The sequence below is a fragment of the Panthera onca genome, chromosome D1 (genome assembly GCF_046562875.1).
Source record: "Panthera onca isolate mPanOnc1 chromosome D1, mPanOnc1 haplotype 2, whole genome shotgun sequence".
NCBI lineage: Eukaryota > Metazoa > Chordata > Mammalia > Carnivora > Felidae > Panthera > Panthera onca.
The window spans coordinates 30,380,358-30,393,880 of NC_138348.1; the positions used below are offsets into that span (position 1 = coordinate 30,380,358).

General features: G+C 39.9%; 1 protein-coding gene across 9 annotated transcripts in view; it reads left to right on the top strand.

The window, feature by feature from the left end:
* The window catches only part of MPPED2 (metallophosphoesterase domain containing 2), a 176,610-nt gene that overhangs the window by 42,700 nt on the left and 120,387 nt on the right, over window positions 1–13,523 (top strand). For all 9 annotated transcript variants that reach the window (XR_009602302.3, XM_060606269.3, XM_078433343.2 and 6 more), the window contains exon 3: window positions 6,453–6,634. Coding sequence is in view for 8 of the 9 variants with exons in the window: in XM_060606269.3 (XP_060462252.1) it covers window positions 6,453–6,634 (182 nt within the window). In the remaining variant the exon portion in view is untranslated. The remainder of the gene's footprint in view (window positions 1–6,452; window positions 6,635–13,523) is intronic.

Sequence of the window (13,523 nt, forward strand, 5' to 3'; positions counted from 1 at the left end):
ATATTATTTATTTATGTACTTACTTTTGAGAGAGAGAGAGTGAGCCTGAGTGAGCAAGGGGTAGAGAGAGAGAGAAAGAATCCTAGGAGGTGCAGAGAGAGAAAGAGAGAGAGTGAGGAGCCTGGAGTGGGGCTCGAGTTCACACGAAGTGGGGCTCAAACTCACCTACCATGAGATCATGACCTGAACTGAAGTGTGCGCTTAATTGAGTGAGCCACCCAGGTGCCCCCAGACTCTCTGGATCTTAATGGTACCAGAGTTTAGGTGATTTGCTAGGATTTTGTAATTTTTATCTTTTTTTATTCTCCAAATGCCAGCGTTTTTCTAAGTTTCCACAATTAAGTGGATGGAAAGAGAAACTGGAACTTAAGAAATCTCAGTTCTAGTTATTTAGAGTGGACAAACCTTTAAATTGTAGTAGTTCTCTATTTGTTTTACTGTGTAGTTGGAAAATAAAACCAGAATATCTAAGTTATGAGTTAATAAATGATATTGTTTAGGGCAGTACTTTAAAAAAAATGTATATGAAGGGTAAAATGCATCATAGAAACTAAGTGGGGGCATACATGAATAAGGCAGACCATGAAGAAGATTTTCAAAGAAGTGTAACAGTGGATTGGACAATCTCTAAAGTCTTTTCCAATATAAAATTTTGTGATTCTAATAACTTACTCTTGGTATTTATTGACTTATTTTGAATGTTTATTTTATTTTAGAGAGAGAGGCACAATGTGAGCAGGGAGGGGCAGAGAGAGAGAGGGAGATACAGAATCAGAGGCAGGCTCCAGGCTCTGAGCTGTCAGCCCAGAGCCCGCTGTGGGGTTCGAACTCATGAACGGGAGATCAAGACCTGAGCCGAAGTCGGACACTTAACCAACTGAGCCACCTCGGTGCCCCTACACCTGGTATTTATATTTCATTGTTTTGCTGGCAGGTTTTGCATATCTTTAGTGTTGGCTAAAGTGTATCAGGGTGGATGGTGTAACGTCTCACATATAACTTTAGCTTTCCTGCCACTTGAATTTTCTGGGCAAAAAATGAAAGCTTTAGTATCCCATTGGAAAACTTTAAAGATCGAGTCAGTGGAATGCATAAACAATATTTTCAAGTGGAATATGGGGATGGTAAATACATTTGATTCCCGTTAAAACGCTTTGTAAGGGTAATATTCTTTTCTCACACTGAATTATAGGCTAATTGTGTACACAAGGCTTTTACTGCACACATGGTCTAAAGAAGAAATTCATGTCATAACAAATGACATGATAACAGCTTTTATGAAGATCTATCAATGGAGCTTACAACACTGTATGAATTTGTTATTGGGAAAAATAACAGATATTGTCGGAAAAGTATCCCATAGTGGAAGCAGTAATATTACCATTTTTTATGGGTAAAAAACTCTAATGTGTCAAGACTGACTAAATGAGAATGGTTTATTTGTTTGAATATGCAATGAGATATATAAGCATTTGACAGTCAAGCTTCAAGAACAAGTGAGGCTTGGCACAAAAGTTGGAGACTGAATTAGAAAACGTTTTGACGATACCTCCTCTCAGAAAGACCACCAGTGTGCCCAGCAGTGTTGTCTCTCCATCACCTCTAACGACACAGATCTTTGATGCACAGCTCGCTGGCCCATGAGTTCACAGGCCCACGAATTCGGCCACTGCACAGGGAGGAGCTCAGACCAATCAGATCCTATTGAGGAGGAGACCAGTAGGACTGTGAAGGTACCAGAAATCTTATCACACAAGGGAACATTGGAGAAACCAGGGCTCCTCAGAGTAGAGAAGATATTAGGGAGTTATGATACTTGTCCTCAAATATTTGAGGAACCATCAAAGGGAAAAGGGGACTGGATTCTTATTCTCTGGTATTTTATTTTATTTTATTTTATTTTATTTTATTTTATTTTATTTTATTATTTCATTTTATAGAGAGGGGAGGGGGAAGGGCAGAGGAAGAGAGCGAGAGAATCTCAGGCAGCCTCCAAGATCAGCGTTCAGCATGGAGCCTGATGCACGGCCTGATCCTACAACCCTGGATCATGAACTTAGCCAAAATCCAAAGTTGGATGCTCAACCGACTGAGCCACCCAGGCACCCTTATTCCCTGGTATTTCAAACGCAGAAGATTGAGATTAAAGAAGAAAGTAACAGGAAGGAAATAAATGTGTTTATTGACTGTGGGGTATGTGCCAGGTATTGTGTATGTGACCTCCTTTAGCTCAGGAAGTTCCTGTGTAGTAGCTGTTCCCTCCTTGTAACAGAAGACATGGAGGCCAGAGAAGCTAAAAGATGCTGCTGCTACGAATAGTAGCAAAAATATTAGTACTTCATAAAAAACAAAAACACAAAACCGTACCCACTTACTGAGTGTCTGCTGTTGTGTCAGACTGTTCTGAATGCTTTGAGTACATGATACCTCTTTACCCTCACAGCAATCCTCTGGGACAGGTGCTGTTTTTATAACTTTTGTTGGGGAGGAAACCGAGACAGGAGTTTAGCCCCTTGTTTGGTGTCATGCCATTCATAAATCTGGAGTGAGATTCAAAGCCAGACAGTCAAGCATGCTTCACTCGTGTCATTCTCCTTCTTTACTTCCTGAACATATGCTATGTGCCAGACCCGGTACTTGACAATTTATATCCTCACAGCAACACAGCAGATTAGGCTGTTATTATTCCCATTTTACAGATGAAGGAAGAAAAAAAAATGAAGCCCCAAAGAATGAAATGACTTGCCAGAAGCGAATAACTCAGCCAACATTGTTAGTTTTCAGGCTCTGGGCCAAGTCTCTTAGGACCGGGCTCAGCTTTTTGTGTGCTTGCAGAGGTGCAGACCCTGGATGAGAAACTTTTTCGCCAAGTAGAAGTATCGAAAAACAAGAATAGGGGTCCTGGAGGGGAGAGGAGGCAACCCAGGAGCTCTCCTTCTCTGAAAAACCTTGGGAAGAAAACTTGTGTCAGTTAGGCAGGGCAGATGGTGTAGAAGGAATTCAAGCTTCGTATACAGCATTGAACCCAATGCCCGCTAAGGTTTTGTCTGGCTCTGGGATTTTGCAATGCTGTGTTTTCTTCTCATCTTCCCATGTCCTCTTGTTTTCCCCGGGGTGCACTCAAATGTACGTGCAAGTCTCACTGTGATATTTGAATCTGGCTCTGGGGGTTAGATTGCCTTGGTAAGATACTCATGTGCTAGGCTACTTGACATGATGCCTTAGGGGAAATGTTCAATCATTTGAGAAGTCAGCAGCATAAACAGTAAGCAGTAAAAGTTAACTAAGAGGGAAAATGTAGTCTGAGGGTCTTCACACCATGTAAACAGGTAGATCTTCTAATGGTAGTCATGGTCTCCCTTAGATATACTTTTATAGTGAAAATATTTGATGGCCTTGACTTTTATTTTCAAAGCATTTACCAAATGCCCAATTTGGAAATAGTAGTGTCCCGAGGGTTGTCTCAACTTTAATTATATCTGCTGCAACTTGCCTACTCTACTAGACATCTTATTTTCAACTCGGAATGTCTTTGAGTGGAAATGTCTTCCTTCCTATGACCACCCCCCCCCCCCCCCAGGTGATAGTTGTCATGTTATCTTTCAGCATGGCTCTGACATGCTGTGCTGTCTTGTCTCCTGAAACCATCTCTTGCCTTGTTTGGAATCCTGTGGGTAACAAAGGACATCAGTGTCTCTGGGTCAGAGGATGCATATAAATTTTGCATTTGCTTCTTTATACCTCTCCCTTCCCCAAGCCTCTCCCTTGAATCAATCCTCCATAACTGTCTTCAGCGTCTACCTAATTCTCTTTGGTGATATCAAATTGGTGATATTGACCGGTGAGGCTTCTCTGCACCTTCCTATGTACTTCTGATTCATTTTATTTCAGCTCACAGCTAGGAAGACACATTTTCCCCCTTTTCCCTTTCTTCTCAATTCTGTTGGACATTTGAATGTTTCTCTGGAGGAGGTGGGAAGGTGGGGAAGGAAGTGGAAGCCACTTAGAAATTGACAGGTGGTCCAATCAGTAGGCTCAGAAGAAAGTTATTGCCTAGTATAGAACTAAGATGGGAAACAGATTATGTACCATGTGTTGATTTGCTTCTTAACACTGAGAAGAAGTCATAGAATAGGGGCCTGCTCACAGTGAGGGGGTTATATCTGTACTACTTTCTGTTTAGTAAATTGAAAATGATAACTATAAGGTATGTCTGTCTGATAAATTCTGATGGATTAGTAAAGGATTTTGATGTAGTAGTTGTACCTGTAGCTTAGCTGAGTTATGGAAAAGAAGAAATAGGGACTGTGTCTATAGGTTAGCCTTAGGATGAGAACTGGAAAATAAAGATGTATTTATGTAGATACGTGTGTGTGTGTGTGTGTGTGTGTGTGTGGGTATACACACACACACACATATATATGTGTGTGTGTATATATATATATATATATATTTGAATTTATTCATATATTTACAAGCCCAGTGGCTGATATTTATTTAATTTTCATCCAAATGTTGAAATGTGCGCGGTCCTGTTCCAGTGAGGATCTTAACGCTTGACGTGGGAAGAGAGTATTACCTATCACTTTAACTTTTCACTTGCATTCTGCTTCAGAGAACAGGCATTCATCCTCCAGGGAAACTACTTGTAGAAGACAGGAGATATTGATGAGACTGGAACTGCTCAGACTGAGTGTAATAGAGTCTGTGTAATGGAAGGGAAGACACCAAACGTTTTTATATATATAAAAAAAAGTCAACACTGCATATCATCAGAAGGGTTTCCAGGTTACTCATGAGATCTCAGTGGATTAGTGAATATTCTCCATGGTAATAGCATTATTAATTTCTAACCTTTACAGGAAAAATTCATTAATTTTTTGCAGAAGTTAAACTTTCTTTTTGGGTTTCCAATTAGACCCGCTGCATTAACCAGTTCACAATCCCCCACCCCCTTCTCTCTTCTTGCTCTTTTTTTCTTCCTTCTTTTCCTTCTTCTGTGACAAAGAGAAAATTACGTTAAAAGATTTACTCATTAAAGAAACGCCACCAAGACTGTCCAGGTTGTGTATTGATGTCTTTATTCTCCTCACTAAAATTGCCATTGTTAAACCAGATCATTTCTTTTAAAAAAGGGGAAAAAAGAAAGAAAAATTAAACAAAGCCTGTAGAGGCAACACATATAGGGAATCTTGTGTTGAGCTTTCAGCGTGTTCCCTGCTGCATGTTAACGATCATGGGCGGGGCTGTGACATGAAATATTGTTCCTTATTTAATGTTTCACACTCTAATCTCCGCATTGCATATTTGCCTCTCTTGTGACCTTCTCTTTGCCTTTATAACTGCTTCTTTTCACCCATAATCCAAAATAAGTGTACATTCCTACAGAGAAATTAAAGGAAGCTGTCAGTGTAGAGTTAATATAGTTAAAGCATCCTTAACTCTGCTACAAACCCCTTAAATAATTAAAACTGTATGCTTGAAGAGCCAGATTTGCATTTCTTTTACCAAGTTTATTTAGCACACTTTGTTACACTCAATTAAATGAGACTGTTCTGTTTCATTTTCTTTGCTTCGGGTTGATCATTTTGCCTTTTGATTCTTATGCCCTAGTGTAATTTCACAGTGCTTAGGTCTCTAAAACTATACATATATTAATGTATATGTAGATCTATACACACCCATTAAAAGGCTTACTATTTGTACTGAATAGAATCTTTGCCCAAGGCATTGGGAGTCTTGCAAGTGATCTAAGGTATCACTGGGACTGCAGATAATTCATGGTGGTAAAGAAGGAGCTTGACAAAGTTCTTTCAACAGTCGATGTTTTTCTTTTCAGTCCTGCCATTTTGACATCACCTTCTCTCCCCACGGTTTGATTTGTGAATCACTTAGCAAAAACAAGAAGATACAGGTGTTGAATGGTTGTGGAAAGGAAATTAAATATAAGCACTATCTAGATCTCTCCACATCTCAGTTGGCAAAGCATGTGCTGAGTGTTCTCCCTAAATTAGTTCATTGCTTAAGTTATGCATGTTTAAGAAGGAATAAATGTAGTTATCCATTTCTTAATGAGGAGTGGGATCAATTGGAACATGATGAGAGAAAATAGCATAATTTTGCTTCCCCAGTTGGGGTTCAATATCCCTAAACTTCACCATTCATCACTCTGCCAGTTTCCTGGGTTATTTCTGATCCTACATGTAAGATATCCTTTCCTTTTAATTCTCCTACCAGGTAAGTAAGCCTTTTTGAATTTGCTCAGTGGAGTTGTAGATGGGTGATGCTTTCTCCTTTGCACCCCAAAGTCTCCCTTGTTACAACGGGCCCTTCTGCCTTTGCATCAGTTTGTCTGGGCGTGTTCACGGATAACAATCGATATGTATGTGCAATGACAATTACAAGGGTTCTAATATATTTAACTGTTATGGGATCTGTTATGTCTACTTTAGGGTCGACCCCATCCCATATGACACTCCAAAACCAGCGGGCCACACGCGGTTTGTCTGCATCTCAGACACACACTCCAGAACAGATGGTATCCAGATGCCTTATGGGGACATCCTTCTCCACACAGGCGATTTCACCGAGCTGGGACTGCCCTCAGAGGTTAAGAAGTTTAATGACTGGTTAGGTAAGGAATGATTGCGTTCTGGCGCCCCCAATTAACCTTTCCCGTCCGAGTGTCACTCACTGCGTCCTAATTGAATTAGAGCACTTGGAAGCCAGCTCAGCCATTTCTCGTATGATATGCGGTGGTGTCTAGCTTTAATCCAATTCTGTTAATTAAAGATGAATTTTTAGATATTTAATTTTACTGTGCATCCTTTCAGTGCCTGGCCTCAGCGGCTCTGGGGCAAAGGGACGGAAAGCTTTGAAACCCATCTCATCTCACTCATGCTGCTTTAATGAGGGCATTCATTGGCACACATGAGACCTAGAATCATATTTTTAATTCATTGGCTCTGCAATCTTTCCCAGATATTATGAGCAAAGAGGTACAGATGACCTACTAGTAAGAGAGCATTTCTAAGAAATGAAGGAGGATGTGAAAGTCCTTATATGAAGGGAGGGTCCAGTACTGCTTGGGAGCAACTTTCCCAAGGGAACTAGAGGGTGTCCTAAAACTCCTGAAAAGATAAGCTGTCCTGCTGTAAAGCTCCCCAAACTTGAAATCCATCCTATATACACCGAGAAAAGGATAATGGCAACTTTGTGGCTCCTGTATGGGCACCCGCAGGTCGAGGTTATGGAAAAATATGGGCTGCTGGGTCAGGCAGTTGCCAAATATTAGCATTGCAAGGCAATCATGGAGTTATTCATAGCTAGATTAGATGACACATCTTTTAAAGAATCCTCTTAGGTGAGGGAAAGAAGGCAGGGGTTCTGAGATTTTAGAATCTCTGAAGACACTAAAGAATTATATAGTAAAGAGCAGAAATCACTCTGGAAGAATAATGTCATGAATAATACGTCAGCCAATAAAAATTACTCAGGAGATTTAGGCAGAAAGTTTAAAATTCATTTTCCATCAAGCTAAATTAAGGCAGGGGTTGAGAAAATTTTAAATAATTGATGAAATGATAAAATGTATTTGTTAATGGAAAAACAACATTCATTAAAAACACTTAAAATATTTCAAAAAAATAAGCCTAACTACTGACATGACTATTTTGAGTTTTCCCGTGACCTTGCACATCTATCCACATTTTATGTAGTTGACATCAGAGTACATACCTGCTCTTTTACTTCTGGCTATTTTCATTTAATAGTATTGACATGATTTTCAATGACTTTGCATAATTTTCATGTTCATCCTTTTAAATAGCAACATGACATTAATATGGTTCTGTGGTTTTATTTAATGAGACATCCCTCTAAAAATGAATATTGAAATTGGTAATTTTTCCTCTGATTGCTGGCACTGAAATTTGCATTTTCATTTGTGTATGTCTTTTGGCTTCTATTGATTTATTTCTTAGGGTAAAACACTGTAGGAGTTAAATTACCAAGTAAAAGGACGTGAAATTCTTCATGGTTTTTGCTGTATGTTGATGTCTTGCTTTCCAAGGGGATTGTAGCTCTGTACTTCATTAGCAATGAATGGATATACTGATTTCACCATGATCTCGGCAACGTTGGATATTGGAGCTTTATATTTCATGCTCTTTTAGTAGCTATTGCGTCATCTCAAACAGCAGGGTACCTTAAATAACATTCAGCATACTCTCATTTTTATAGATAACTCAGAGATACAGAGAAGTTATGGGACTCTCAGAGTCTCCTTGTGGCAGAGCTGGGTCTATAATCCAGATCTTTTCACTCATCTTTTGCTTTTGTAAAATTGGCTTTCAAGTACTGTTATCTCTTAATTTTAGCAACTTTTATTTATGAACTGTTTGCAGGCAAAATTACTTGAGGTTGAATCTTGACAGTTCAAAACTGTTCTGTGAAACTGAAACACAGGAATGATCTAGCTGCCTTGACCATATTGATTGGAAAGAAAGGGAATAGCTCTGTGGGAAGTGTTTACAGAGATACAAGACGGGATAGATCCTGGTTATAATCTTGTTTAGCCACTGACCTTGGGCAACTGAGTTAACCTCTCTTTTCCCCTTGGTTTCCCTCTGCAGAACTAAGGATTAATACTACCTGTCTTTCTGGATTGTTGTGCAGATTAATCAGTAAATGATTGCTGCTAGTAAGTTTTTGTGGGCCATTAATAATTGAATGGGGAATGTGGTGAATGGACCATCAACAGATATTTAAAGGGTAAAAACAAGAAGAGGTCAGAGGAGTTATTTAGTAGATTAGAAGTAAACACTGGGAGATTTTATAAGGGAAAGTACTCTGTAAATGGAAATGTGCCGTAACTAAGGAAATAAAATGATAAGGAAATAAAATGCTGAGGTCCATTTGCACGATCAGTTCCTTGTCTTCACATGTCGCCTCTGATCTCGTGAGGCAGAAGGAAGATGTCTCAGAAAAGGCTTCAGAACATGAGGCCAAAGGGAGCCCATGGGCTATGGATAAAGTTGGGATCTCACAGGGAAGGCCCAGAATAGCTCAGTTACCCTTGCTGCCTTATGGTGCTGAAGAATGAGAGATGATGTGAGATTACACTCTACCACTTGGCTCAACGGAAGCCTTTCACCTGAAAAAAGTGCTGCTAGCAACTGCTGCCAGATGACCTAGCAGAGTGGAGGCAAGGGTTACATCAGTCTAGGGCTTTTGTCAGAATAAGGCATCCAACTCTCACTGGCATGAGTCCTTACAGATCTTGGCAGGCCCTTCAAGTTCAGTGAACCTCTAATTCATTTCCAAACTTTCTGCTCGAGACTACCTCAATGATTGGAAACGATCTGATCATCCCACCAGCTTCCCTTATTCTCCAGCGGGCTAATCTGTTTGTACTACAAGGCCAAGCATTCCTTCTGTCCTCATGCCATCCCTATAAGGTTGTAAATGTTATCCCATTTTGCAGATGGGGAACCTGAGGCTAAGGTGGGTTATCTTACCCAACATCATTTAATAGATAAGCCCAGAGAGGTTAAGAAATCCACTCAGGTTCACTTGGCTAGTCAACCTGGGGTTGTCTGATCCCAAAGTGTGAGCCCTTTTCTGTTACCACTCTGTGCTATTAAGAGTAGGCTTTTGAAGCAGCTGGTAAGCTTGCACTTTAGGCTTGAACTAAAACACAGTAGTTTCTAGCAGTTTCATTTGGAAGTTGAGTTAGCTGTTTGACCATATGCTGTTATTTGAAAGATGTATTTAAGTCCTACTAGTCTTGAATCTCACCCTGACCTACCAGCTGCAGGACCTGAGAATTTCCTATTGGTTCAGAGATGATGGGTCCTGGTTAATTTGGACATAGGCCACCTGGCAGGTGTAACACCCAGTTATTAATACAAAGTGATTTATGAGGTAAGCTAGCACAGCACATGGTCATAAGAAGATAGAGCTCAAACTAGGTACAGTCAAACTTGGAAATGTAATATACCATGTAAAGATAACAAGCAGCTGGGAAGAACCAGTTTTGAATTCCCTACCTTTCATAAGTTGTTTAACTCTTGAGCCTTGATTTTTCTCTTCTGTAAAGTGGGTATAGTAATAATATACCCCATGGTGGTTGTGCATATGCACTCTGTGATAAAGCTTGGACCATTCTTTTTTTTTTTTTTTTTTTTTTAATTTTTTTTTAATGTTTATTTTTGAGAGAGAGAGAGAAAGAGAAAAAGAGAAACAGAATGCAAGCGAGGGAGGGGCAGAGAGTGAAGGAGACAGAATCTGAAGCAGGCTCGAGGCTCTGAGCTGTCAGCACAGAGTCCAACAGGGGTCTCGAACTCACAAACTGTGAGATCATGACCCGAGCCCAAGTGGGACGCTCAACTCACTGAGCCACCCAGGCGCCCCAAGTGTGGACTAGTCTTAACACAGTCCTGGCCTGTAGACAACTTTCAACAAATAAGGTAGAGGAAGACAACAGAGCCAGAGGCAAAATATCCAAAAATCAGAAGGGACTGGCACCATGGATTTAAAGAATGATCAAGATTGTAAGAGGGAGCACCAAAGAGTGTTAAGAGTAGAAACCAAAAACAAGCCTCCCTTACTGGACTGAACTCTAGGACTTTTAGAGCCCTCAGAGCTCCTGGCTTCTAATTTGAGAGAAGGGGAAACTGAGGTTGGAGAGCACATGAATTACCCAGGGTCACTGAGATAATAAATGGCCACATGGGGACTAGAACTTGAATGGGGAGCACGGTTGAACTAACATGTATTATTTGTGTATATACCTGTTCTTCATCCCCAAATTACATATATCATTTATGCAGTCCTCACAATAAGTGATGAAGTAGCTTCTATTACTTATGAGCAAGCTAGTATTAGCTTCTTTTGTACTTATGAGGAAACTGAGACTTGAAGTTCACTCATCTATGATTATGATCACAGCAACTAGGAGATAACCTCAGGATTTGAACTTGAGGCCATCAGATTCCATTTTCTAAGTGTGTCCTCCTGTCTTTCTCTATTCCCAATCTGGGGCTTAGGATCCCTGCTGGAGGGACCATATCTTGGGTGAAATGGTGGTTTTTTGATTAACTGCCTCCCTTAACACATACACTCACACATGTGGAGGCTGAGGGTCTAAGGTGGGTGTACGTCACGTTAAAACCGCCTCTGTATGTGAGCTGGTTGGTGGGAGGGTGTTATGAGGTGGAGAAGCATTCTTACCATTTGGTGTAGACAATTTCGATAGCAGTAACTTACAAGAAAGTAAATATAAAGAATACTGAAGATGCAGCCAGACACATAAACTCCAAGGGATGTCTAAATTATGTTGTGACATTAGCATTTCATCGCACTCATTCAGTCCTTGAAATGAATAGCCACTGACTGGAGCCTGAAAATCTTTACTTCTGTGGGCAGATCTTTCCCACTTAGTAGCACTTGAATTCAAAAACACCAGTATATTCTGACAGCTGCTGCTGTTGCCCTGTTAGCCCCTTTCCTCTGAAATCTCTGCCATGGGTTGGAGAATAAAACTTTAAATTTCCATCTCTGCCACCCTGAGGGAGGCACCAGAATCCTGTTTTTCACTTGTCCCAAGTCTGGTGGATCAGACACCCCAGTTCTCCATCTCCCAAAACACCCACCCTTCTCCCTACCCAGCTGCCACCTGTGGGGCTGTCTTCAAGGGAACCAGCCCAGGGTCAGGGAGACATGTGGCTTCTTATTTCCAGGGACTGCAGAGTTGTGGGAAAGAGAGACGGATACATCTTTCCCAAAGAAATTCTTTTTAAAGTAATAGTTAAATCCTATTGTCCCATTACTATGTGAGGTCAGATATGCTACAGGTAATGTCACCAATGAATAGCCTTTGGTGAGCTGAACTAGGAACCTAGCCACTCAACCATTATAGCATTTTCTTTTCCTTCTTGGCACAAATGCCTGCTGATCACAGAAGTGGCTTAAAAATAAACTTGCCAACTATAAAATACTTGCTAGTTACAATGCTATTATTTTTATTGGTAGTAAATTCTGAACCACTGATGTGCCTAAAGGTACATTTTGTGAGGCATTGGGCCATGTGTGGTCTTCCTTCGCTTTGCCCCTGTGCTCTTCCAACCTGTGCCTCTTTGATATTCTTAAGTGTTCTTCACTGTCCACTTGATTTCATCCCTGCTGTCCTCACCTCTTCAGGATATTTTTGGTACTTCTTGATTATGGCATATGCGTGTTGCACATTCATGGTTGTTCTGTAATTGTTTACTCATCTCTTTCTTACTAGACAACAGCATGTGCCTAATGGGAGCTCTTTGTATACCCAGTTCTGAGTATAGGGCCTAAGACATAGTTCCCAGAAGTGGTTGTTGAATCGTGGAATGAATGCATGAACAGAAAGATGCAAGACTTTTTTTCTGCCTGGACTTGTGGCTTAAACTTTAAAATTCTGTAGTTCTGTATGTGCAGTGTCTTTCCCCTCCCTTCCTTTTCTTTCTCTTCCTCCTCAAAGTATTTATAACAACTGGTTGGCTATTGTTAATGATCCTTCTATACTGTGCAGAAATATTTAGAAAGGTTTTGCTGTTGTTTCGTTTCCTATTAAAATTAGACAGAGTTCTTGGGTGGCCTATTCTTTCAGCCAGAAGTTTACATAGAATGGTCTAGTCTATCAGAATCCCTTTTAGCACAGTGCCAATGCCGATGCCATGAACTTTTCATTATGACTTTTCCTTGGTCTTGGTGGTTATGTAATAGCTTTTAGCTTCAGTTTCCCTAGGCCTGAGAAGAAGAATGAAAATGTTCCCAAGGAAAATGTTAAGAAGGTTATTCATATTTGCAGGAGCATTGTATTAGACATGGTTGTAACAGAGTGTGGCTGTAACAAACATCACAGATAATAGATGTGTAAATTGATTTTGCTTCTTTCAGAAGAATCCCATTGGGAGACTAAGTCCCTTTTCCAGTGATCTTGCTATTGGCCCAGAGTTTTGGAGCTGGTCTTTAGGAGAAATTTTCACAGTCTGGGTGGGTTATTTATTTTATTCTTATAATACATTGTATACATGTTCATGCCTGATAACTTAGAAAATAGAGATAAGTGAAAGAAGAAAACAAAATTACCCATGGCCAGAAATAACCACCGTTAACATTTTAGTGTGAATCTTTATAGAATGTTTTCTGTTGGTATTTACACACACATACCTTTTACCAAAATAGCAATTTATATTAGTACTGTTTTATAGTGTCTTTTCATCTTAAAGTATCACAAATAACTCTCCACATCAATAAATATGACTAAAACACTTTTTCCCAAAAAAGAATATTTTCTATATAAATACAACGCACATGTAGTATAAAAATTCAAGTGTTCGATGTATGCAAAGTAGAAAATATACATCCCTCTGTAATCCAGTCTTCAGAGTAATTACTATTTGGTTATGGAATTTGAGAGAAATTTTTCCACCTTCTATTTCTGTTTTGAATATTCTCAATAGCAGCAAATATTCACCCTTTAAGGG